Below are 25,214 nucleotides of genomic sequence, written 5' to 3' on the forward strand. Positions count from 1 at the left end.
ATACGGCCTCCCTAAAGGATCCTGCAGATAGGAAGCAGGAAAGTATCCTGAAGTCTGTTTATACACATTCAGGTACTCTACTGAGGCCGGCAATTGTGTCAGCCTGGATGTGTAGTGCGGTAGCAGCATGGACAGATAATCTGTCTGAGGAACTGGATACCTTGGACAAGGATACTATTTTACTGACCCTGGGGCATATAAAAGACGCTGTCCTATATATGAGGGATGCCCAGAGGGACATTTGCCTACTGGGCTCTAGAATAAATGCAATGTCAATTTCTGCCAGAAGGGTCCTGTGGACTCTGCAATGGACAGGTGATGCCGACTCCAAAAAGCACATGGAGGTTTTACCTTACAAGGGTGAGGAATTGTTTGGGGACGGTCTCTCAGGCCTAGTTTCCACAGCTGCGGCTGGGAAGTCAATTTTTTTTGCCATATATTCCCTCACAGCCTAATTTACCAAATGCAGTCCTTTCGATCACAAAAAAGCAAGAAAGTCAGAGGTGCATCCTCTCTTGCCAGAGGCAGGAGTAGAGGAAAGAAGCTGCACCATACAGCTAGTTCCCAGGAACAGAAGTCCTCCCCGACTTCCGCTAAATCCACCGCATGACGCTGGGGCTCCACAGGTGGAGCCAGGAGCGGTGGGGGCACGTCTCCGAAATTTCAGCCACCAGTGGGTTCGCTCACAGGTGGATCACTGGGCTATACAGATTGTGTCTCAGGGATACAAGCTGGAATTCGAAGTGATGCCCCCTCACCGTTACCTCAAATCGGCCCTGCCAGCTTCCCCCATGGAAATGGAGGTAGTGTTAGCAGCAATTCACAAGTTATATCTCCAGCAGGTGGTGGTAAAGGTTCCCCTCCTTCAACAGGGAAGGGGATACTATTCCACAATGTTTGGTACCGAAACCGGACGGTTCGGTCAGACCCATATTGAATTTAAAGTCCCTGAACATTTATCTGAAAAGATTCAAGTTCAAAATGGAATCGCTCAGAGCGGTTATTGCAAGCCTGGAAGAGGGGGATTTTATGGTGTCTCTGGACATCAAGGATGCTTACTTGCATGTCCCCATTTATCCACCTCATCAGGAGTACCTCAGATTTGCGGTACAGGACTGTCATTACCAATTCCAGACGTTGCCGTTTGGGCTCTCCACGGCACCGAGAATATTTACCAAGGTAATGGCGGAAATGATGGTGCTCCTTCGAAAGCAAGGGTGTCACAATTATCCCATACTTGGACGATCTCCTCATAAAGGCGAGGTCCAGAGAGCAGTTGCTGATCAGCGTAGCACACTCTCAGGAAGTGTTGCAACAGCACGGCTGGATTCTGAATATCCCAAAGTCGCAGCTGATTCCTACGACGCGTCTGCCCTTTCTGGGCATGATTCTGGACACAGACCAGAAGAAGGTGTTTCTCCCGGCGGAGAAGGCTCAGGAGCTCGTGACTCTAGTCAGAGACCTCTTAAAACCGAAACAGGTGTCGGTGCATCACTGCACGCGAGTCCTGGGAAAGATGGTGGCATCATACGAAGCCATTCCCTTCGGCAGGTTCCATGCGAGGATCTTTCAGTGGGATCTGTTGGACAAGTGGTCCGGATCGCATCTTCAGATGCATCGGCTGATCACCCTATCCCCCAGGGCCAGGGTGTCTCTTCTGTGTTGGCTGCAAAGTGCTCACCTTCTCGAGGGCCGCAGGTTCGGCATACAGGACTGGGTCCTGGTGACCACGGATGCGAGCCTCCGAGGATGGGGGGCAGTCACTCAGGGAAGAAACTTCCAAGGGTTGTGGTCAAGTCAGGAGGCTTGTCTGCACATAAATATCCTGGAACTAAGGGCCATATACAACGCCCTGAGTCAAGCGGAGCCTCTGCTTCGCAATCAACCGGTGCTGATTCAGTCAGACAACATCACCGCAGTGGCTCATGTAAACCGCCAGGGCGGCACAAGAAGCAGGGTGGCGATGGCGGAAGCCACCAGGATTCTTCGTTGGGCGGAGAATCACGTGCAAGCACTGTCAGCAGTGTTCATTCCGGGAGTGGACAACTGGGAAGCAGACTTCCTCAGCAGGCCCGACCTCCACCCGAGAGAGTGGGGACTTCATCAAGAAATCTTCACGCAGATTACAAATCGATGGGAACTACCACAGGTGGACATGATGGCATCCCGCCTCAACAAAAAGCTAAAAAGGTATTGCGCCAGGTCAAGGGACCCTCAGGCGATAGCTGTGGACGCACTAGTGACACCGTGGGTGTTCCAGTCGGTCTATGTATTTCCTCCTCTTCCTCTCATACCCAAGGTGCTGAGAATCATAAAAAAAAGAGGAGTGAGAACAATACTCATTGTTCCGGATTGGCCAAGAAGGACTTGGTACCCGGAACTGCAAGAAATGCTCACAGAGGACCCATGGCCTCTGCCTCTCAGACAGGACCTGTTGCAACAGGGGCCCTGTCTGTTCCAAGACTTACCGCGGCTGCGTTTGACGGCATGGCGGTTGAACGCCGGATCCTAGCAGAAAAAGGCATTCCAGATGAAGTTATTCCTACGCTAATAAAGGCTAGGAAGGACGTGACCGCAAAACACTATCACCGTATATGGCGAAAATATGTTGCTTGGTGTGAGGCCAGGAAGGCTCCTACAGAGGAATTCCAGCTGGGCCGGTTCCTGCACTTCCTACAGTCTGGAGTGACTATGGGCTTGAAGTTGGGGTCCATAAAGGTCCAGATTTCAGCCCTATCCATTTTCTTTCAAAAAGAACTGGCTTCTCTTCCTGAGGTTCAGACGTTTGTTAAGGGAGTGCTGCACATTTAGCCCCCTTTTGTGCCACCAGTAGCACCTTGGGATCTCAACGTGGTGTTGGGTTTCCTGAAATCTCACTGGTTTGAGCCACTTAAGACCGTGGAGCTAAAGTATCTCACGTGGAAGGTGGTCATGCTATTGGCCTTAGCTTCGGCTAGGCGTGTGTCAGAATTGGCGGCTTTGTCATGTAAAAGCCCCTATCTGGTTTTCCATGTGGACAGGGCAGAATTACGGAGTCGTCCACAATTTCTGCCGAAGGTGGTGTCATCTTTTCATTTGAACCAACCTATTGTGGTGCCTACGGCTACTCGTGACTTGGAGGATTCCAAGTTGCTTGATGTAGTCAGGGCTTTGAAGATTTATGTGGCCAGAACGGCTGGAGTCAGGAAAACTGACTCGCTGTTTATCTTGTATGCATCCAACAAGCTGGGTGCTCCTGCTTCAAAGCAAACTATTGCTCGCTGGATCTGTAACACGATTCTGCAGGCTCATTCTGCGGCGGGATTGCCGCATCCAAAATCGATAAAAGCCCATTCCACAAGGAAAGTGGGCTCTTCTTGGGCGGCTGCCCGAGGGGTCTCGGCATTACAGCTTTGCCGAGCAGCTACTTGGTCGGGTTCAAACACCTTTGCAAGATTCTACAAGTTTGATACCCTGGCTGAGGAGGACCTTTTGTTTGCCCATTCGGTGCTGCAGAGTCATCCGCACTCTCCCGCCCGTTTGGGAGCTTTGGTATAATCCCCATGGTCCTTACGGAGTCCCCAGCATCCACTAGGACGTTAGAGAAAATAAGATTTTACTCACCGGTAAATCTACTTCTCGTAGTCCGTAGTGGATGCTGGGCGCCCGTCCCAAGTGCGGACTTTCTGCAATACGTGTATATAGTTATTGCTTAATAAAGGGTTATGTTATGTTGGCATCCGTGGTTGATGCTTTGTTGTTGTTCATACTGTTAACTGGGTATGGTTATCACAAGTTATACGTGTGATTGGTGTGGCTGGTATGAGTCTTACCCTGGATTCCAAAATCCTTTCCTTGTAATGTCAGCTCTTCCGGGCACAGTTTCCTTAACTGAGGTCTGGAGGAGGGGCATAGAGGGAGGAGCCAGTGCACACCAGTAGTACTAAATCTTTCTGAGAGTGCCCAGTCTCCTGCGGAGCCCGTCTATTCCCCATGGTCCTTACGGAGTCCCCAGCATCCACTACGGACTACGAGAAATAGATTTACCGGTGAGTAAAATCTTATTATGATTACTATTTCCTAGTTTAATGTATGCACTTACATGCAGTTTTCGAGACATCCTATTATGGTGTGGGTTGTACATCAAAAGGCTTTGTTTCCAATATTCAAATAAAAGCCACTTCTAAACAGGAGTTGCATATTTACATACTACACATAACAACTTAATGCTCTCCCTTATCGTATTTATTGTGTAAATTAGGCTTTTTCTCTGTCACTTGCTAAGCATAAGTTCCATGTACTGAGCTGAGAAGCCCCAGTAAGGGCAAAATTGTCTACAGCTCCTCATATCATTCTCTGAAGACCCAGTGGGGGGGATGTCTTTCCCAGAGCCATAACTAGACATTTTGGTGCCTTGGCCAGAGAAAGCATTGGAACCCCCCTCCCCATATTTTTTGAACAGGAACATAAGGCGAGATCTGGTGCCCAGTGAAAGCACTTGCTATGATGTCTCTTCCCACATGAGAAATATATATGTGTATATGTATGTATGTAGGTATGGGATCCCGGAGGTGAGGAGACTGACGCCGGGAACCCGACAGCCGGAATCCTGTCAGCGAGCACAGCGCGTGCCCTCCCGAGCTGTTGGGATTCCGGTGCCTGTATCCTGAGGAGCTGGTAATTTAACCGCATACCGTATGTATGTATGTATGTATGTGTGTATATGTGTGTGTGTGTGTGTGTGTATGTATATATATATATATATATATATATATATATATATATATATATATATATATATATATATATACATATATATATATGTATATATATATACACTGCTCAAAAAAATAAAGGGAACACTTAAACAACACATCCTAGATCTGAATGAATGAAATATTCTTATTAAATACTTTGTTCTTTACATAGCTGAATGTGCTGACAACAAAATCACACAACCATTATCAATGGAAATCAAATTTATTAACCCATGGAGGTCTGGGTTTGGAGTCACACTCAGAATTAAAGTGGAAAAACACACTACAGGCTGATCCAACTTTGATGTAATGTCCTTAAAACAAGTCCAAATGAGGCTCAGTAGTGTGTGCGGCCTCCACGTGCCTGTATGACCTCCCTACAACGCCTGGGCATGCTCCTGATGAGGTGGCGGATGGTCTCCTGAGGGATCTCCTCCCAGACCTGGACTAAAGCATCCGCCAACTTCTGGACGGTCTGTGGTGCAACGTGGCGTTGGTGGATGGAGCGAGACATGATGTCCCAGATGTGCTCAATTGGATTCAGGTCTGGGGAACGGGCGGGCCAGTCCATAGCATCAATGCCTTCGTCTTGCAGGAACTGCTGACACACTCCAGCCACATGAGGTATAGCATTGTCTTGCATTAGGAGGAACCCAGGGCCAACCGCACCAGCATATGGTCTCACAAGGGGTCTGAGGATCTCATCTCGGTACCTAATGGTAGTCAGGCTACCTCTGGTGAGCACATGGGGAGGGCTGTGCGGCCCCCCCAAAGAAATGCCACCCCACACCATTACTGACCCATTGCCAAACCGGTCATGCTGGAGGATGTTGCAGGCAGCAGAACGTTCTCCTTGGCATCTCCAGACTCTTGTCACGTCTGTCACATGTGCTCAGTGAGAACCTGCTTTCATCTGTGAAGAGCACAGGGCGCCAGTGGCGAATTTGCCAATCTTGGTGTTCTCTGGCAAATGCCAAACGTCCTGCACGGTGTTGGGCTGTAAGCACAACCCCCACCTGTGGATGTCGGGCCCTCATATCACCCTCATGGAGTCTGTTTCTGATCGTTTGAGTAGACACATGCACATTTGTGGCTTGCTGGAGGTCATTTTGCAGGGCTCTTGCAGTGCTCCTCCTGTTCCTCCTTGCACAAAGGCGGCGGTAGCGGTCCTGCTGCTGGGTTGTTGCCCTCCTACGGCCTCCTCCACGTCTCCTGATATACAGGCCTGTCTCCTGGTAGCGCCTCCATGCTCTGGACACTACGCTAACAGACACAGTAAACCTTCTTGCCACAGCTCGCATTGATGTGCCATCCTGAATAAGCTGCACTACCTGAGCCACTTGTGTGGGTTGTAGATGCCGTCTCATGCTACCACTAGAGTGAAAGCACCGCCAGCTTTCAAAAGTGACCAAAACATCAGCCAGAAAACATAGGAGCTGAGAAGTGGTCTGTGGTCACCACCTGCAGAACAACTCCTTTATTGGGGGTGTCTTGCTAATTGGCTATAACTTCCACCTGTTGTCTTTTCCATTTGCACAACAGCATGTGAAATTGATTGTCAATCAGTGTTGCTTCCTAAGTGGTCAGTTTGATTTCACAGAAGTGATTGACTTGGAGTTACATTGTGTTGTTTAAGTGTTCCCTTTATATTTTTGAGCAGTGTGTGTGTGTGTGTATGTATGTATGTATGTATGTATGTATGTATGTATATATATATATATATATATATAAAAATAAAATCTCTATTTAGGATGGTATTCAATTATTTTTACCCCCTTCCACACCTGTTCTATTTCTGCTGACAGGCGTGGTATAATAATTTCAGCCCTGGGGTAGCGAGCGCACCCAACCCTTTACGCAGCTAAACCTGATTACTATGGGCGCGATAACGGGGATCACTTTAGAAAGAAGATTGGGCATGATATATCATTTGAATACCGCCCCATATATTTATTTAGACAGGTACTTCATCAGCTCCAAAAACAGCTCATGGGCAAGCAGAGACCAGCATTCCAGCTCATATATCCAGCAGTATTCATACATTTATTTGTCAAGCAGAGCCATCTATTCAAGTCATTTTCAAGGTATACTTATCAGCAACACGGCATGACAATCCACAGCAAGGCATAGGCAGTGGGAAAAGCACACAGCCAGATCCCGCATAGGCAGTGAGAAAAGCACCCAGCCAGATCCCGCATAGGCAGTGGGAAAAGCACACAGCCAGATCCTGCATAGGCAGTGGGAAAAGCACACAGCCAGATCCTGCATAGGCAGTGGGAAAAGCACACAGCCAGATCCTGCATAGGTAGTGGGAAAAGCACACAGCCAAATCCCGCATAGGCAGTGTGAGTAGCACACAGCCAGATCCCGCATAGGCAGTGGGAAAAGCACACAGCCAGATCCTGCATAGGCATTGGGAAAAGCACACAGCCAGATCCTGCATAGGCATTGGGAAAAGCACACAGCCAGATCCTGCATAGGCATTGGGAAAAGCACACAGCCAGATCCTGCATAGGCAGTGGGAAAAGCACACAGCCAGATCCTGCATAGGCATTGGGAAAAGCACACAGCCAGATCCTGCATAGGCAGTGGGAAAAGCACACAGCCAGATCCCGCATAGGCAGTGGGAAAAGCACACAGCCAGATCCTTCATAAGTAGTGAGAAAAGTACACAGCCAGATCCTGCATAGGCATTGGGAAAAGCACACAGCCAGATCCCGCATAGGCAGTGAGAAGCACACAGCCAGATCCCGCATAGGCATTGGGAAAAGTACACAGCCAGATCCTGCATAGGCATTGGGAAAAGAAAACAGCCAGATCCTGCATAGGTAGTGGGAATAGAACACAGCCAGATCCTGCATAGGCATTGGAAAAAGCACACAGCCAGATCCTGCATAGGCAGTGTGAGAAGCATACAGCCAGATCCCGCATAGGCAGTGGGAAAAGTACACAGCCAGATCCCGCATAGGCAGTGGGAAAATAATACAGCCAGATCCCGCATAGGCATTGAGAAAATAACACAGCCAGATCCTGCATAGGCATTGGGAAAAGTACACAGCCAGATCCTGCATAGGCATTGGGAAAAGCACACAGCCAGATCCTGCATAGGCATTGAGAAAATAACACAGCCAGATCCCGCATAGGCATTGAGAAAATAACACCGCTAGATCCTGCATAGGCATTGAGAAAATAACACAGCCAGATCCCGCATAGGCATTGGGAAAAGTACACAGCCAGATCCTGCATAGGCATTGGGAAAAGCACACAGCCAGATCCTGCATAGGCATTGGGAAAAGCACACAGCCAGATCCTGCATAGGCATTGAGAAAATAACAAAGCCAGATCCCGCATAGGCATTGAGAAAATAACACCGCTAGATCCTGCATAGGCATTGAGAAAATAACACAGCCAGATCCCGCATAGGCAGTGAGAAAATAACACAGCCAGATCCTGCATAGGCAGTGGGAAAAGTACACAGCCAGATCCTGCATAGGCATTAAGAAAATAACACAGCCAGATCCTGCATAGGCAGTGGGAAAAGTACACAGCCAGATCCCGCATAGGCAGTGGGAAAAGCACACAGCCAGATCCTGCATAGGCATTGAGAAAATAACACAGCCAGATCCTGCATAGGCATTGAGAAAATAACACAGCCAGATCCTGCATAGGCATTGGGAAAAGTACACAGCCAGATCCCGCATAGGCATTGGGAAAAGCACACAGCCAGATCCTGCATAGGCATTGAGAAAATAACACAGCCAGATCCCGCATAGGCATTGAGAAAATAACACAGCTAGATCCTGCATAGGCATTGAGAAAATAACACAGCCAGATCCCGCATAGGCATTGAGAAAATAACAGCTAGATCCCGCATAGGCATTGAGAAAATAACACAGCTAGATCCTGCATAGGCATTGAGAAAATAACACAGCCAGATCCCGCATAGGCAGTGAGAAAATAACACAGCCAGATCCTGCATAGGCAGTGTGAGAAGCATACAGCCAGATCCTGCATAGGCATTGAGAAAATAATACAGCCAGATCCTGCATAGGCATTGGGAAAAGTACACAGCCAGATCCTGCATAGGCATTGGGAAAAGCACACAGCCAGATCCTGCATAGGCATTGAGAAAATAACACAGCCAGATCCCGCATAGGCATTGAGAAAATAACACCGCTAGATCCTGCATAGGCATTGAGAAAATAACACAGCCAGATCCTGCATAGGCATTGAGAAAATAACACAGCCAGATCCTGCATAGGCAGTGTGAGAAGCATACAGCCAGATCCCGCATAGGCAGTGAGAAAAGCACACAGCCAGATCCCGCAAAGGCAGTGGGAAAAGTACACAGCCAGATCCTGCATAGTCAGTGAGAAAAGTACACAGCCAGATCCTGCATAGGCATTGGGAAAAGTACACAGCCAGATCCTGCATAGGCATTGGGAAAAGCACACAGCCAGATCCTGCATAGGCATTGAGAAAATAACACAGCCAGATCCCGCATAGGCATTGAGAAAATAACACAACTAGATCCTGCATAGGCATTGAGAAAATAACACAGCCAGATCCCGCATAGGCATTGACAAAATAACACAGCCAGATCCCGCATAGGCATTGAGAAAATAACACAGCTAGATCCCGCATAGGCATTGAGAAAATAACACAGCTAGATCCCGCATAGGCAGTGAGACAATCACCTCCCAGAATCTGGCCAAGTGCTTTTTCCGCTGCCTATGCCTTGATGCTGATTCTCATGCTGTATTGCTGATTAGTATACCTTGAAAATGACTTGATTGGATCTCTGCAGGGTCATGAATAAACAGACCAGTACTTTATTTAAAAGACTCCTCCTTTATTTTAAATCACACATTTCTTAGCAGTCATTCGCAGGACCTTCAGACACATCCTCCTTTATTTAAAGCACACATTTCAAAATACTATCATACCCCGGATTCATAATATCTGCATGGTGGACTAAATGGTATGTAGTTTTAAGATCGACAATCATTGTTGATATGCCGTATGTATTCCGGTTCAATTAGAACCCGGTCAGTTATAAGATTGCAATGCTTGGCTGCACACATTTGCCATAAATGGTAGCCAGTACATCACTAATTGTCCTGCACACCTCTTCAGGTGCGAGTCCAAATCAGAGATGTTATAGGCCCTACACACTGGCCGATATTCCTCAAAGATATGAACGATCTCGTTCATTATTGAATGAGATAACGTTCATTTCTTTGAGTGTGGAGTCACCAGCGATAAACGATGCGCGGCCCCGCGCTCGTTCATCGCTGGTGCCCCGTTGGCTGTGCATGCAGGCCAATATGGACGATCTTGTCCATATTTGCCTGCACTTCAATGGAGCCGGGTGACGGGGGGAGTGAAGAAACTTCACTCCCCCCCCCCGTCACTGCCGCCGGGTCGCCCGTCGGCCGTATCCGCCGTCAGGCAGCTCGGCGGCGGATCTTTATATGTGTAGGGCCCTTTTGGGGTTGCAGAATGTGAGCTACATTGTGCTACAGAATAGCACATCACGTATAATATCATTTCCCCTTATTGTTCTGCTCATGAATTGCCCACATTTGTCTCTGCTGCCTAAGACATCTGCCTTTTTTCCCCACTACATTCACCACATTGCTGTGCATTGATTCCTATGAAAAACTGATTGTCTGTTAATATATTGCTGCCCATCCATTTCATGGATATGTGAACAAACCCATTGTGTATAGAACATCATTTGAGAAAATGGAAGTGAAATTGGTTTCAGAAATAACGCAGTTTATAAGCAGTAGCATCGCCTAATCTCCCAGATACAGGTGCAGCAGTAAGGGACGTTTTACAGCAAAGAAAAAAGGTAGAGGGTTAATACAGTTGTTTTTGTAAAATGACCAATTGCATATATTGCTACTTAATGGGACATTTGTTACTTTAAGTGCATTATAGTATTTTTGATTGTACTGAAAGGTAAATATTTTAAAATCTGAAATAAAATAGTAAAACAGATTTATATCTAATTGTAGGATATCCAACATAAAGATCCAGTTGTCAAAGCTGGACAGTGAAGCCTGGCCGGGTGTCCTTGATTCAGAGCGGGACCGACTTATCTTGATAAATGAGAAAGAAGAGCTCTTAAAGGAAATGAGATTTGTTAGCCCAAGAAAGTGGAGCCAGACAGATGTGGAACGGCTAGAGACAGAGAAGAAGCGATTAGAAGAAGACTTACAGGCTGCAAGAGACACACAAAGCAAAGCATTAACTGAGAGGTGAGACGCTGGTTTCACATTGATGGCCATTAGAAATGGTGTACTTGTATCTTGCTATGTATCTGTCTTATGATCTTAATATTCCCTCTACTTTGCCTGAGTATGTGTGAGGAGACCATTTTGTATTGATGAAAAGAAAGCAGTAACTACATGATACATTCTCCACTTCCCACCACCATGCTTGCTGCTGATCTTTATCCCACTTCTTTACTTATGCTGGTCATACACCTAAAGATTTATTGTCCAATCTGGCTGGTTGGAACGAAAATCCGGTAATGTGTGGGAGCAAATAACAAGTATTTGCTCCGGAAAGCTGACAAAATCGGTCGTCCAGACAAATTTTGTTAAATCAAATGGATTTAACCAATATATCTGATGGACGATTTTTGTCTGTTTTTTTTATAGTATTTGGGAACGAATGGTCAATTGTAATTTTCTCCCATACATTACGGGGTTTTCATTCCAACCAGCCAGATTGGACAATAATCTTAACGTGTAGGGTCAGTCTTAAGCTGGGTACACACATCATTTAGTGTGTACCCAGCGATTTTGGCTGCGACGGGACACACTTGCCGATGTCAGCAGCGACGGATTAGGAAAGGGGGAAGCGGGGCCACGCTTGCCACACCCGCATATTGAACTGCATGTACAGCTGATGGGCGATGTTGCTAGCAACCAGCGGGAGCGTGCATCGTTGGCGATATTGTGGGTAGAAACCAGATGATTTGAACAATACGTGGTTCAGAAATGTCTGAATTGGCCATATGGTTCAAAAAGTCATCCAGTGTGTACCAAACTTTACCCAGTCCACAGGCACAGACTGATTCAGCACTAGATGTATGCATTGTTTATACTAACCTCTTATGGTAACTCCATAACTCTTCTGCTTTGACCGGTACTGCTAGAAATAGATAAATATCCTGAGAAAAGTTCTCTGCTTTCTGTCCTTATTTAAAGAATTCGCCCCCAGTCACAAGACTTTTCCTTCTCACCGCAGTTTGGAAAACATGAATGGATGAACCTTAAATAACAGGAATGCCTATGTGTATATCTGTGAGCTTTGCCTTAGATCCTATAGAAATAATGTCTGGTACATAATCTGCAGATATATTATCATTTTTTAACCACTGACTTTTTAGGAAGCCAGGAAATGATAGAGTAAATACATAGCAAGCTATTTAGTTTTGAAGCCTACCAGACCTTCTAGAAGAGACGTACAGATTAGAAATGGCATTGCACAAAGCGGTACCAGCCAGTCTGTATTACTGTCTGTATAACTGTCTGGCATGTTAGGTCAAGAGAGGTATTCACAACAGCAGAGGGAGTAAACCCATACATCCTGCTCTGCGCACCTGCATTCCTGCCTTACATCTGAACTCATGTTTTGTTCTATTGCCTATTAAACACCTTGGAGAAATTTTAATTTACAGACACATTGGGTTTCCTGAAATAAATGTTGAGATGACTATAATCATGCTCCATACACAGTTGTAATTAAACGTGACAGACCACATTTTGCTTTTATACTTCACTTATATATTTTTGTTGTGCTGCATTGATTTTAGCCATAGAATACATACTATTTGTTCCCGAGATTGTGGATTACATCGCTATGATTGGTGCAATATACTAGCAGATTAGAGATCACACATAAAATAATGCACTTCCTGCAGTCGCCTGTGTAAAAGAAATGGTTTCCTTAATTGCTTATGAGATTTAAACAGTCCTTATATCAAATTACAGTGTCTCGATGACCTGCATTGAAAACTTTCCTCCTCTCTGTTCTTTTTTGCCCCAAACATCTACACTCCTCCGCTCAGCTCTAAACACATCAATGTCCCATCTTTATAAAATAAATAAAATATTTTAACGGTAAGTGTGACAATGGTGGCAAAGGGGTATATTCAATAAGAGTCTGATCCATTCCGACATGCATTTGTCGGAATGGATCTGATAACCCCTATTCAAAGAGTGGCCAAATCTGACTGTCGGATTTGGCCGGTGTCTGTGCGGCTGTCAGCAGCTCCCCGTGTGTGAGAACACAGGGTGCTGCTGGAGCCGCACATCACGCCCAGTGCTGCGCTGCAGGGAGAGAGGTTCCTGGCCGGGGGACGGCCGTCAAAGTACCTCTCATCCCCGCTCCCCCTAGCCGCCGCACCAATCACCATAGGCTGCCACTCCGCTCACCTCAATACGACTTTTTTAAAAGTTGGATTGAGGTTGTCAGGAACGGGGCCAAATCTTGTCGGATTTGTCCTTGACACTTATTGAATACCCCCCAAAGTGGTTAGTATTGCTGACTCACCATGCTAGTGTGTTTGATTCCAATTGGGACCCTATCTTTGTGGCGTTTATATTTGCTTCCCAATCGTTTACTGAGCAGATCTGTTCCCACCTCCAAGGCTTTAAAAAATTCCAGAAACTACATATGAAGGATACCGCTGTTTTATACCGCCGTTTAACAGTGCCAGGCTTTGGTTATGGCTCCATTGTCCACTAACAAAAATACATTGCCATAAAACAACATACTTAAAACAAAGACTGTCAGTGCCGATAGTGCCATAAGGAAATGTTGCATCAACACGTGTTTTTCCTCTGTACTGGCTTAGTATAAGTTCACAAAAATCATAAAAAATATATCATGTAAATTTATTATAAAGAATGTAAAATTCTTACTATGAGCTGTACCGATATGCATCAGTATTTTAAAGAAATGTCGTCTCCACCCCTTTCCTCACTGAAATGGCATGGACAATACAGTCTCACAATGACAAATATACAACAAAAAAAAGAGGAATTAGAAAAAAAGAAGAGAAAAGATAGAAAGTAAAAAAAGGCGATAACAGTAAGGGAAGCAGAAGCAAGAAGAGGGAGGGGGTTCAACAGCTGTCGTCCACAGGTCCGCGGAAAAAGCTAACAGGAAGGGGGAGGTGACGGCCTACGCTCTGCAAGTAGCCAAGGAGCCCAAACCTGATCGAAGCGAGGTGGAGGTAATACGTGATTTTTTCCATTGGTGCAATGTGCCAGACTCTGGTCTTGAGAGCAGAGCTGGGGTGAATGGGGGGGTGTAAGTTCTTTTCCAGTTTAGAGCAATCTGTGATTTTGCACCTGTTAAGATGTGTGTTGTCCGTTTTTTAGAAAATGTATCAAGGTTCGGGGTGGGGATAACACAGTAGAAAAATCCAGGGATCTTACAGCACAGGGGTTTCGAGAAGAGAATTCAAGAGAGTATGGACCAAGTCCCAAAAGGGGATAATGATCGGGCAGGTCCACCATATATGAACCATAGTACCTCTGCCTAGTGAGTCTGTCAGGAGTATAATACCAGCGGTAATTAATCTTGTATGCTGTCTCTCTGACAGTGGTTGCAATAGAGCTTTTAGCTATCCCCAGTCTCATGTCATCCCAGTCCTCATCTCCTGGGGGGAGGTCCAAGATCTCGTTCCCAAGCAGTTTCATGGGGTCTGGAAGAGAGAAGGGTGGGATCTAGGGGGAGAGCATAAAGCTGGGAAATTAAACCTTTGGAGAGGGGGTATTTTTTACATATAGTTTTGAAGGGGGTAAGGTCACGAAGCGCTGTTAGCGAGGGCAAAGAGCATAAAAAATGGTGAATTTGTAGACAATTCAAAGGGGTTGAGTGTTCATGAAGGGGTTTTCTGTTGTAGATCAGACAGGGATAACCATTGGTCCCGGTTGGCAAAATCAGCTGGGAATTTAAACCCAAGTTGGGTCCAAGTACGGAATTTCGTAAGCAAGGATCCCGGGGTTAAACAAGGGGTTCTGCCAAATAGGGGTCAAGGGGGAGGGAAGGGAGGGAAGATTCATCTTGAAAGAATAGCAGACCCAGAGATTAAGGTTAAATCTAATGGTGGGAAGTAGTTTGGATGTTGAGGGCCGGGATGCAGAGGAGAGACCCCATAATGGGGTCAAATCTGGGAGGTTAATGTAGGCTGATTCAATATCCAGGCAGGAAACAGAGCCAGAGGGAGCATATGAGGTTACAATATGGGAGAAATGAGAGGCCAGATAGTAGAGTTTAATATCAGGAAGGCCTCTGCCGCCAGCGCATGGGTGAGGTTAAAAAGCCAAAACTTTTTGGTGGGTTGGCCGAGCATGCAGTAGGAAGCTAGGAGTGTGAGCTCCATCTAAACGCCTCAATTTCTCCTGTTATCCCTGCTGGTGGACGTTTATTTTATGCCCACATTGACCTGTTAACTGCAGCGCTCAATTTGAGGTATTCTTCTATTTAAAATCCTGTCTGGTGTGGCTCCATTGTGCCCTGGGACCTGCGGCCGTTGAGTCTCCGGCTGCATCTCGCCGGAAGTGAAGCGCCATCTTGGACTCCCTGCTCTCCTGCCTTAGATGCGTTGGTGCCGCCTGTGCCTCCGGCTCCCTCTCTCCCTCCCGCTGCTGCTGGCGGCTGGCTTTTGGTGGGTGCCGCCGCTCAACTCCTGCACTACGTGGACCGGGCAGGATTCTTCACCGACGGCCTCCTCTGCTGTATGCTTTGCGGGGCTCCTGTATCCGTGCCTGCACGGCTGCTGCGGACCGCTCCTCCCTTCCCTCTGCTCCTGCACCCACGCTCGCCATAAGAGCCAGGTACTACAGCTTTCTCCATACCTCAGACTGTGCTAAGGGCTGCCTCCTCTTTATTTGCTTACTGTTGTGATATAAATATAGGCTGTACTCACACTGTATTGTAGACTGAGCTATTTCCTTTCTCTGCAACACAGATCCTACCCCTATTATACACTATGGTGAGGACTTGGAATAATGCTGCAGCGTCAAGGCTGGAAAAATGTGCTAGGGGTGCTTAACCTCCCCCTCAACCTATAATTGCAGAGCGTGCCGGATGGAACCGGTATGAGTAAAAAGGTGTGCAGAACTCACCACTGTAGATTTAGTCCGATGGTGAGCATCGATTGACGCTATGGTTCAATGGAAGAATGGTCACAGATTGCATGCGATATAGGAATACCGCTGATAATGTGGAAATAAACTGAAGAAAAACTGTGAAGCACCGCTTGCAGAATACCAGCGACTCAGGAGCACTGTGGAAAGCTGGTAGGCCGTGGTAAGTACGGTGTGAAGTATGGAGAGCAGTGTAGCAGAGAGAAGTTGAAAACTATACCAGGACACCGCTGGAGGCTGGAAGCAAAGCAGGACCAACGCTGGAAGCAGGAAGCCGGTGTCTGATCGTGGAGAGTAATCAGGAGCAATGCTGGAACACTGCAGAAGTCAGGCTGCGCCGCAGGATGGAAACAGGTGCAGGTCTCTTAGTGGAGCTGAATCACAGGAGCTGGAATACCTGGAGAAACAAGCAGTAGAATCCACAAGCAGGAGAGACGTGTATAGGTGAGACAACCAAAGCACTGACGATTATCCAGCCCAGGAGCAGGATATTTATACTAGCTGGGAAACAGGCATTGGCTAGATAATTAGACAGAGTCCAGAGTGCAGCGGATAGGTTGTAGAATGACCTGTGATAAGGAAAAACATGGCTGCACCCATGTTTGCATTTGGAGGGAAAGTCTGTTTGTATATTCCATGTGGTAAACAGCAGTAATGGCGGCGGAGGGCAGGAGACACCATTCTTTAAAACAGTGCATCTAAACCAGGCATGTCCAAACTGTGGCCCTCCAGCTGTTGAGAAACTACACATTCCAGCATGCCCTGATACAGTTTTAGCATTCTCTGAAAGTAAAACTGTGTCAGGGCATGCTGGGATATGTAGTTTCACAACAGCTGGAGGGCCACAGTTTGGACATGCCTTATCTAAACTGTAAGGCTGCCTTGACAGCGCTGCGGGATCAAAGGGAAAAAACTTGAGGTAAAGATCTACAGCGCGCTGCACGCAGACAGCACAGATGGAATCCCGTTTGGGAACGCTGGGCCAGTCTTGGGAGACACTTGGAAGGTAAATAATGATGTCCAATTACCCGTATCGTGACAGCGGGCACATAATTTACCTGCCAGAACTCCTCCTCCGTGCTCGCCTGCACGTACTTTCATAGCTCGTTTCTTACACTATAAAGACCACGATGCGGTATTGAGGCTGGCCCGTCTGCAGGGCTCTCTGAAATTTGACAACCAACTAATTTTAGTTTATCCGGATTTTGCCGTGGAAAGAACACGCCCCCCAGTTTCTTCAAGTTAAGAGGAAACTTTGTGACCGCCAAATGCAATACTCCATGCTTTTTCCGGCTCGTTTGTGGGTTGTACATGATGGGGTGGTATTCATGTGACCGCCGGTCAGCTGACCGACAGTCACATGACCTCCTCCACGAGCCCGACGGCTCACTATCCCGATGGTTGGCATGCCGACCAACAGGGACTATTTCCACTCGTGGGTGTCCACGACACTCATAGAGTGGGAATAGAACCCGTGGCGACCGCAGGTCGCCACCGAGCCCGCAGCGTGCCCGCAAGGGGCTTGCTGCACTCGCCCCTCCCGGCCGGGATCCCGGCGTCTGTATGCTGCCGGGATCCCGGCGTCGGTAAGCTGACTGGCGGTCAGGAGACCGCCGGTCACCAGTACTACACCCACATGATGGTTCTACCCACTTTTTCAATACTCTGCAAGAAGCTGAAGCTTGGCTAGACTGCAGACCTCGTGTTCCAAACTGATGTTGGTTGTTTGTGTATTTTTTCTTTAATAGCCCATAGCATTCTCTGCTGTTTCTCTTTAGTGTGTTTTTTGTTTTTTATGCTGGTGGGTTTTTTATTCTTACTATTCCATATTGTACTGTTCACTGTGTATGGGAATTATATTTGTCCTAGGAGCTAATTGTTAGGAGATAGTTCTTTTAGAGGTGCTATTTGCCTCTATAACCCTAGGTTATTTCTAATTTTTATGGTTTAGTTAGGTTGATTTAGGGATCCAAGTGTATCTACGTTCTCATGGATATGCAGGGTGGGGGGTGTTTTATTTTTTTTTATTTTTTTTTTTCCTGTATATGTGCTTGTTGCTGTGTGTTCAATTTTTTTTTTTCTTGCTTAGTGATTAAGTTTTTTAGTTTCTTATTCATGTGGTTAATTTACTTTAAGACGGCGGCCTGGAGATTTGCAGGGTTTGACCCCTTTTCATTTGCTCCTCCATGTTGCCGGTCGTTTTTTTGATGTGTCTCAGGTATATTATATATCTTGTTTTCTTTTCTGCTTCTCTGCTATCTCCTCTCCTACTGTCACTCTTTTTCCAATCATGGCTGTTGGGGCTTAGGCACTCCCCATACTCGGCTGGAATGTGTAGGGCCTAAATGACCGTATTAAGCGTGCTCTAGTCCTAACGCAGGTAAAAAAAAATCTAGAGCAGATATTGTATGCCTTTCCGAACCCCATCTTACTGATACTAGAACCTTGGTGCTTAAGAAACCCTGGGTTGGGCCTCATGCATCATTCCACCTTTTCTAATAATGCTAGGGGGTATTTCTATTTTGTTTAGAAAAAGAGTTAACTTTCATCTTGTATATAGTCAAGTTGACCGGTATGGTAGGTATGTTTTTCTCAGGGCTTACGTTAATCATATGCTTTTACACATATTAGCTGTCTGTTCCCCCTCCATACAATAATGAGGTACTGAGACATGCTATGTTATTTATTGCAACTTCCCCGTCTGCACCGATTCTCTGTATAGGAGACTTCAACAATGTTTTGGATAAGGTCTTAGACAAATTGAGTGAGCTTCCAAGCCCTAATCCTTGTTTCTTGAACTTGAGTTGGTTGACATTTGGAGGTCGTGCCGCCCTTTGCAGGTGCAATACTCATGTCACTCGGCTAGTTTTCATACATTTTCAAGTGTAGGTTTGGCTTTAGTCTCCCTTGATATTGCCCCTAGTATAATTGATGTCCAATACTTACAGAGGGGTATTTCTGATCACTCCCCTGTGTTGGTGATCATAGATACTCTTCCTATACACGGAGCCAAACTGTGGATGTTAAATCCCTTTTGGTTAACCTTGATGAGAGATAATGTTGCATTGATTAATGAATGGACTGACTTCTACCTCAATAATGCTTCCTGTTTAGACCCACTCCTTAAACATGAAGCATTTAAGGCCTCGTTACGGGGTTCTTTTGTAAAAAGGGTGACTAACATCAAAAAATTTAGCATAGAGGAAGAATTGCGACTGGAACATAGCTGTTGTCAATGTGCAAATACTTATTTTTTTTAACTAGAACCCTTACTGATCGTAGACAATGGGACCTAGCTAGGAAGTCTTGGTCTGATCACTTGCTTCATAGTCCAAATGGCAAATAGCTTTTTTTTCTCATCAATTACGTGAGTAGCATGGTGTGTCTCATACGGCCTTTTCTAGATACCTGCAGCTCCAGCATGCAGTACAAGCACAATTTGGTGACTCGCCACCATCCATTTCTAGTTCGCCAGTCAAGGTACTAATTGAGAATTTAGGTACAAAAGGTCAAATATGCTAATCTTAATGCCCACATTAATCCACATGTTTTTCCCCCGCGTAATGCTAAATGGGAACAGGATATCGCACCGATTGATGAGGACCAATGGTTGCAGGTGTTGGGCTCTATTAAATACCATGCCCCATGTATCAGGTTCCAACATTTTCTTTTATGTCCTGCATAGAACCTACCGAACCCTTGTATCCTTACATATGGCAGGATTGAGGCCTGATAATGTCTGTGCGAGATGTGGCTCTCCTGAAGCTGATTTTTGGCATTTACTGTGGTCATGCCCACCAGTGCATGCTTTTTGGGACGTAGTCTGGGCAGACATATGTTTACAGAGCCAACGCTGCCCATTCTCTCTCTCTAAACTATGTATGTTGGCTATTGTCCTGCAATATATAAATATGTTCTGTGTTTAGCCACTTGAGCAAAAGTGATTTTTGCAAGAAACTGGTTTGCTGCATCCTCTCCTAATTTACATAACTGGCGTACTTTGGTTAATGCAGTCTACGGTCATGGGAGGTTTACATATAGACCTAGAGGTACCCTTTCTCAGTATTTTAACAAATGGGATAGATGGAACACCTCTAGCCGTAGATACGTTATCTCCTGTCTAATTTGGTAACTAATTGTGGATTGGGATTGGGCTGTTTGTCAGAGGGCGTCTAATGTGATTCTCTTTCCCTTTTTTTTTTTTTTTTTTTCTCGTCAGCTTCATCCTCACAACATGAGAGGTATTACTGAATGTGTGCTGTTCAATATAGTGCCTCATTTGTATGATTTTGTATAATGTGATGGGACACCGCGGTCTTTATTCCTTTTGCCTTTACTATTCACTCCGTACTTGGTACCACAACTTGATTTTCTTGTTGACGACAATGCAATTTTTATTCATATATTTGTAAACTGTAATACAAGCACTGATTGTTATGCAATGGTTTTGTTTTTCTTTTGTTTTGTTAGTCATTTATGAAAAACTCAATAAAAAGTACACAAGTAAAAAAAAACAAAAAAAAAAAAACTTTGGGGTATCCAGGAGTGGTATTCCCGTAATCAATCTTGATAACGTCCAGACTGTCAAAATTAGACAACTGGACATTGCCACCAAATGAAATGGGGTGGCCAACTCCCAGTCATACCGCCAACACAGTGCCGAGAGATTAAGAAACATCTTATTAATATGAATGGATCATCGATACCACCTCAATAGAATTTTATATTGTGTTTCTAGGACTTTGGGTCAGATGTAATGCCGCCCGAGTTATGCGGTAGTGCAGGATGCCGGACGAACTGGGACGTTTTTTTAAATGGGCAATCACTTCCATGGTTTGGATAGCATTTTACAAACCACTTCATATCAACATTTAGTAGGGAGATTGGTCTATAACTCATGCACTGGTTCGAGTCCTTATCTTCAGGGATTATGGAGATATGAGCTTCAAGGGAAGGGGAGAAGAAAACTGTTTCTTTAGAGATGGCAGCACAAGCCTTCAAAAAGAGGAAAGAGCGGAAAGCCTTATAGTAGCTCACTGGGAACCTGCCTAAGCGTTTCCCGTTTGGAGTAGCTGACAGGGCCATATTCTACTCCTCAGTAGTAAACAGCTGTTCAGGAGAGATCAACTCTTCAGCAAGTTGAGGGAAGTCAATATTTGTAAGGTAACTATTAATCGCATCCCGCAGCAGGGGGTGAGCGGAAGGGGACTGGCCCCTTTTAGCAGAGGGTCATGTAATAATTCTGAAAGGCTTTTGAAATCTGTGAAAATGTGTGGACACGTCTCCCCCTAGAATCGGGAATAGTGTGTACGTAGGACTGCAGTCTCTGTGCTTTCAGAGCCCTAGCAAGCATAGAACCGGGTTTGTTGCCCCATAGGTAGTGTTCATGTCTACATGTAAGCGTATCTAATTTAGGCCATTTTTTGGAGGAGTTTAAGGGCCAATGTTGCCTCAGTAAGTTTATGAAGAGCAGCTATATCGAGGTAGGATTTATGAGAAGTTTTGAGGGCTTTGATCTGAGCTAAAAGTTGCGCTCTACGAGCTATTCTTCAACTGGGACCCCAATCGTATACAGTTACCCTTAAGCACACACTTGTGCGCCTCCCACACCTTGACCATAGATGTATCGGGGACATCGTTGAAGGCTAAATCAGAGATAGCCATCTTTGGTTCGAGACTTGTTGAGTAAAAGGTTAAGTTGCCAAGTCCACAGACTAGGAGGTGCAAAGACGCAAAATCCAGGGCATGATCAGACCATATAATGTTGCCAATGCCACTATGAGAAAGGAATTGCAAATGCCTATGAATTAACTGACATTCATGGAAAAACTGACGTATCTTGCAATGGCCACGCAAAGGGAGACAGGAAAGCCGGGAAGAGCAGTCAAAGTGTGGATCAAGAGAGAAATTTAAAATGCTTCTAACGGACACCCCTTCCTCTGTGGTTCCAGAAGGGATAAGATCCTACAAAGAGAATGTTGTTATCTTTGGTTAGTCTAATAAATGTTAACAAAAATACATCAGATTAAAAATAAGCATTTAAGGACCTGACCTCTACCGTTCATCAGGACATGATTAGAAATTTCTGTAACAGGCTACTGGCGAAAGAGAAGGATCGCCACACCCAGGGATTTGTCTGCGGGGTTATCATTACAGAATACCTGGGGTAATTCCTGCACAAAAGTTATGTCTACACGCTCTGTCCGCAGCTCACGCATTTTTCAGGAATGTTAAGCCCCTTCACATTTAACAAGTACAATTTAAAATCTCTGAGCGTCTGGGAGAACATGGAAATAAGACCAGGAGAGAACAGAGAAATATATTAATGGGCATACACAAAAAGCTTCATGTAATGTGAATGCAAACATGAGGGATGACATGATGACACAGACGGAAGGGGAAAACAAAAAAGGATAGCGAAAAACAAAGAAACCAAAATGCATACAGTAGCAAATATGTATACAGTCTGAAATATGTATTAAAATCTACAACCACCAGAGGACCAGATGGGTCAAAATGAAGGACCCATGGGCCAAAAGTACTAGATGTCGAAACTCAACTGGGGTCTAACGGAAGTGGCCACCGCCTTATGAACTACAAACATTATAAAGGAATGATCTAGTAAACAGATTTGTAAGGAAACCTCAAACAAATGTACAGTAACTTGCAATAACTATAATCGCCTGCAGGGCAATTATAATAAACTGCTGTAAAAGAACAATATAAAACGTACAACCTCTAGGAGCGGCTGGAATGTGATGGTGATTACAGAACAGAGCAGTCCCTCGACCTGTAAGATATAAAAGGAAAAACAACTCCCAAATGGACAATGAGACCAGCAGGTGCTGGCTGCCGTGCGCCATTTATCATTTTATTTCTAAAATAGAAAATACTGCTTTTTAAAAAATAATTGTAATGATCATCTCTCCCTCTTTATGCCTTTATATAAATTACAATGATAGGTATTACTGCTACAGTTCAGGACAAACCTTGTTAATCTGTTATACAGGTTGAGTATCCCATATCCAAATATTCCGAAATACGGAATATTCCGAAATACGGACTTTTTTGAGTGAGATAGTGAAACCTTTGTTTTTTGATGGCTCAATGTACACAAACTTTGTTTAATACACAAAGTTATTAAAAATATTGTATTAAATGACCTTCAGGCTGTGTGTATAAGGTGTATATGAAACATAAATGAATTGGGTGAATGTAGACACACTTTGTTTAATGCACAAAGTTATAAAAAATATTGGCCAAAATGACCTTCAGGCTGTGTGTATAAGGTGTATATGTAACATAAATGCATTCTGTGCTTAGATTTAGGTCCCATCGCCATGATATCTCATTATGGTATGCAATTATTCCAAAATACGGAAAAATCCCATATCCAAAATACCTCTGGTCCCAAGCATTTTGGATAAGGGATACTCAACCTGTATTATATAACTAATTTACATGTGTCTGACCCACAGTGTTCTATACCATTTTTCATATTTTAATACATGCATTCTCAATGTACTTAAAGCTAACCTCCAGCTTTGTAGATTTAATATCCATAATGACAAAGTGCTTCAATTTTTCTATTGTAACATAGTATCTAAGGTTGAAAAAAGACAATTTGTCCATCAAGTTCAACCTATTTGTGCTCTCCTATTCAGGATTATTTTGGTCTAAATTTTGTCTAATGCTGATGTCAGCCGTTGTGTTTTATTCCTCTTTTCATAGTAACTATACTGCGCGACTACGCACCATAATTTTTATTAACTTTGTTAACCATTACAACTCCCTCAGGCAGGGAATTCCAAACACGTATTGTCCTTACTGTGAAAAAACCTTTATGCTGCATTGTGCAGAATCGCCTCTCCTCTCACGTGTCCTCTGCGCTGATCTTACCAAAAACAGGTCCCGCGCAAGCTCTGTGTATCGTCCCCTCTTAGTCTCCTCTCTTCCAGTGTAAACATGCCTAGCCTTGCAAGCCTTTCCTTGTATTCCAGCGTCTCCATGCCCTTAATTGAATTATATTGTATAATTGTATTATAGTGATTGAGAAATACAGAGGAGAATCAATCTGTGCACTTAAATATTTATATTGATCTATGTGATCATCATCCCTTCTTCCCTATTTTCTACTGAACGGTTATTTTTAGTTAACTTGTGCTTTTTTTCTTTTTGGTCTTGCCTAAATCTGTACAGTTGGGCACTATTATAATAGTGTCATTTGCATACAATTTGATTGTGGATATTATATTTTGTTAGGTAATACATTAATATACTGTATTATGTGACAAATCTAGTAATGGTCCTAAAGTTGAACCTTGTTGGACACTACTTGGCATACTACCTACTTCAGAAAATGTCCAAATATGAATATTTGCTGTCTTCGTTTACTCCGTTTTAAAACATAACAATGAGTTAGGAGGCTATAAAAATTCCTTCCATCCTCTCATACGGTAAATGGTGGCTGACCAAATCAAAGACTTTGGACAAGTCAAGAAACATTGATCCATGAAATCTATTATGATAGATAAGTATATCCATATAACATGTAACTAAACGTTAAACCATATCAACCGTAACTATGGAGTAGAAAACAAAGTGTGCCAAAAGTGAAACCTCAGATTATCCACAATGTATTAAAATAAAACAATTGCTTACATTTCCGCTGGCATTTTCTGTTTAGTTCCTTTATATGTGCGGCATTCTTCCCATGAAGCGGTATTTGGCGCACAATGCCAGATCTCTTACCTAACAGCCTTTATCTTTTTCATTTCTTGTGATGCTTGTGTTATCATTTTGCTGTGTAATTATGATATGTTAATTCTTTGCAGTAAATCTGCTGGGCAGAGAATGGGTATTGTGGTGAACAATAGATAGGTGTTATCTGTCAGAAAACACATGGTGGCTGTGTTCGCCCACGTCTAGCGGGCTCTGATTCCATCTCTAAGATGTGTGCTTACTTCACATTAGAAATTAATCCTTTTGTCTCCTAATCCACTACATTTCATACTAGACATTATGTGTACGTTGTGTTTTATGTGCGCTCATTGAGTATAGCAGGTGTTCTAGGTTTGTTTTCCTGTATTATTTGTAGGGGGTCTTGTTGAGCCTTCTTTTATCATGTATATCTGCAACCTGTGGATTTGATACAACAAATAAACAGTGCTCCTCTTTGTGTAACTATAACGGTCATTGTTATTTTTCCAAATTGCTAATCTGTTGAGTCTGATATATAGGGGCAGATTTATCAAAGCTGAGAGTTAAAGTACTAACCAATCAGCTCCTAACAACTACCATG

General features: G+C 44.6%; 1 protein-coding gene across 3 annotated transcripts in view; it reads left to right on the forward strand.

The window, feature by feature from the left end:
• WWC1 (WW and C2 domain containing 1) overlaps positions 1-25,214 on the forward strand; it is a 389,991-nt gene that overhangs the window by 256,659 nt on the left and 108,118 nt on the right. For all 3 annotated transcript variants that reach the window (XM_063928228.1, XM_063928229.1, XM_063928230.1), the window contains one exon: positions 10,760-11,002. In XM_063928228.1, coding sequence (XP_063784298.1) covers positions 10,760-11,002 — 243 coding nt within the window. The remainder of the gene's footprint in view (positions 1-10,759; positions 11,003-25,214) is intronic.

Source organism: Pseudophryne corroboree, chromosome 6, assembly GCF_028390025.1.
Source record: "Pseudophryne corroboree isolate aPseCor3 chromosome 6, aPseCor3.hap2, whole genome shotgun sequence".
In the NCBI taxonomy this organism is placed as follows: Eukaryota; Metazoa; Chordata; class Amphibia; order Anura; family Myobatrachidae; genus Pseudophryne; species Pseudophryne corroboree.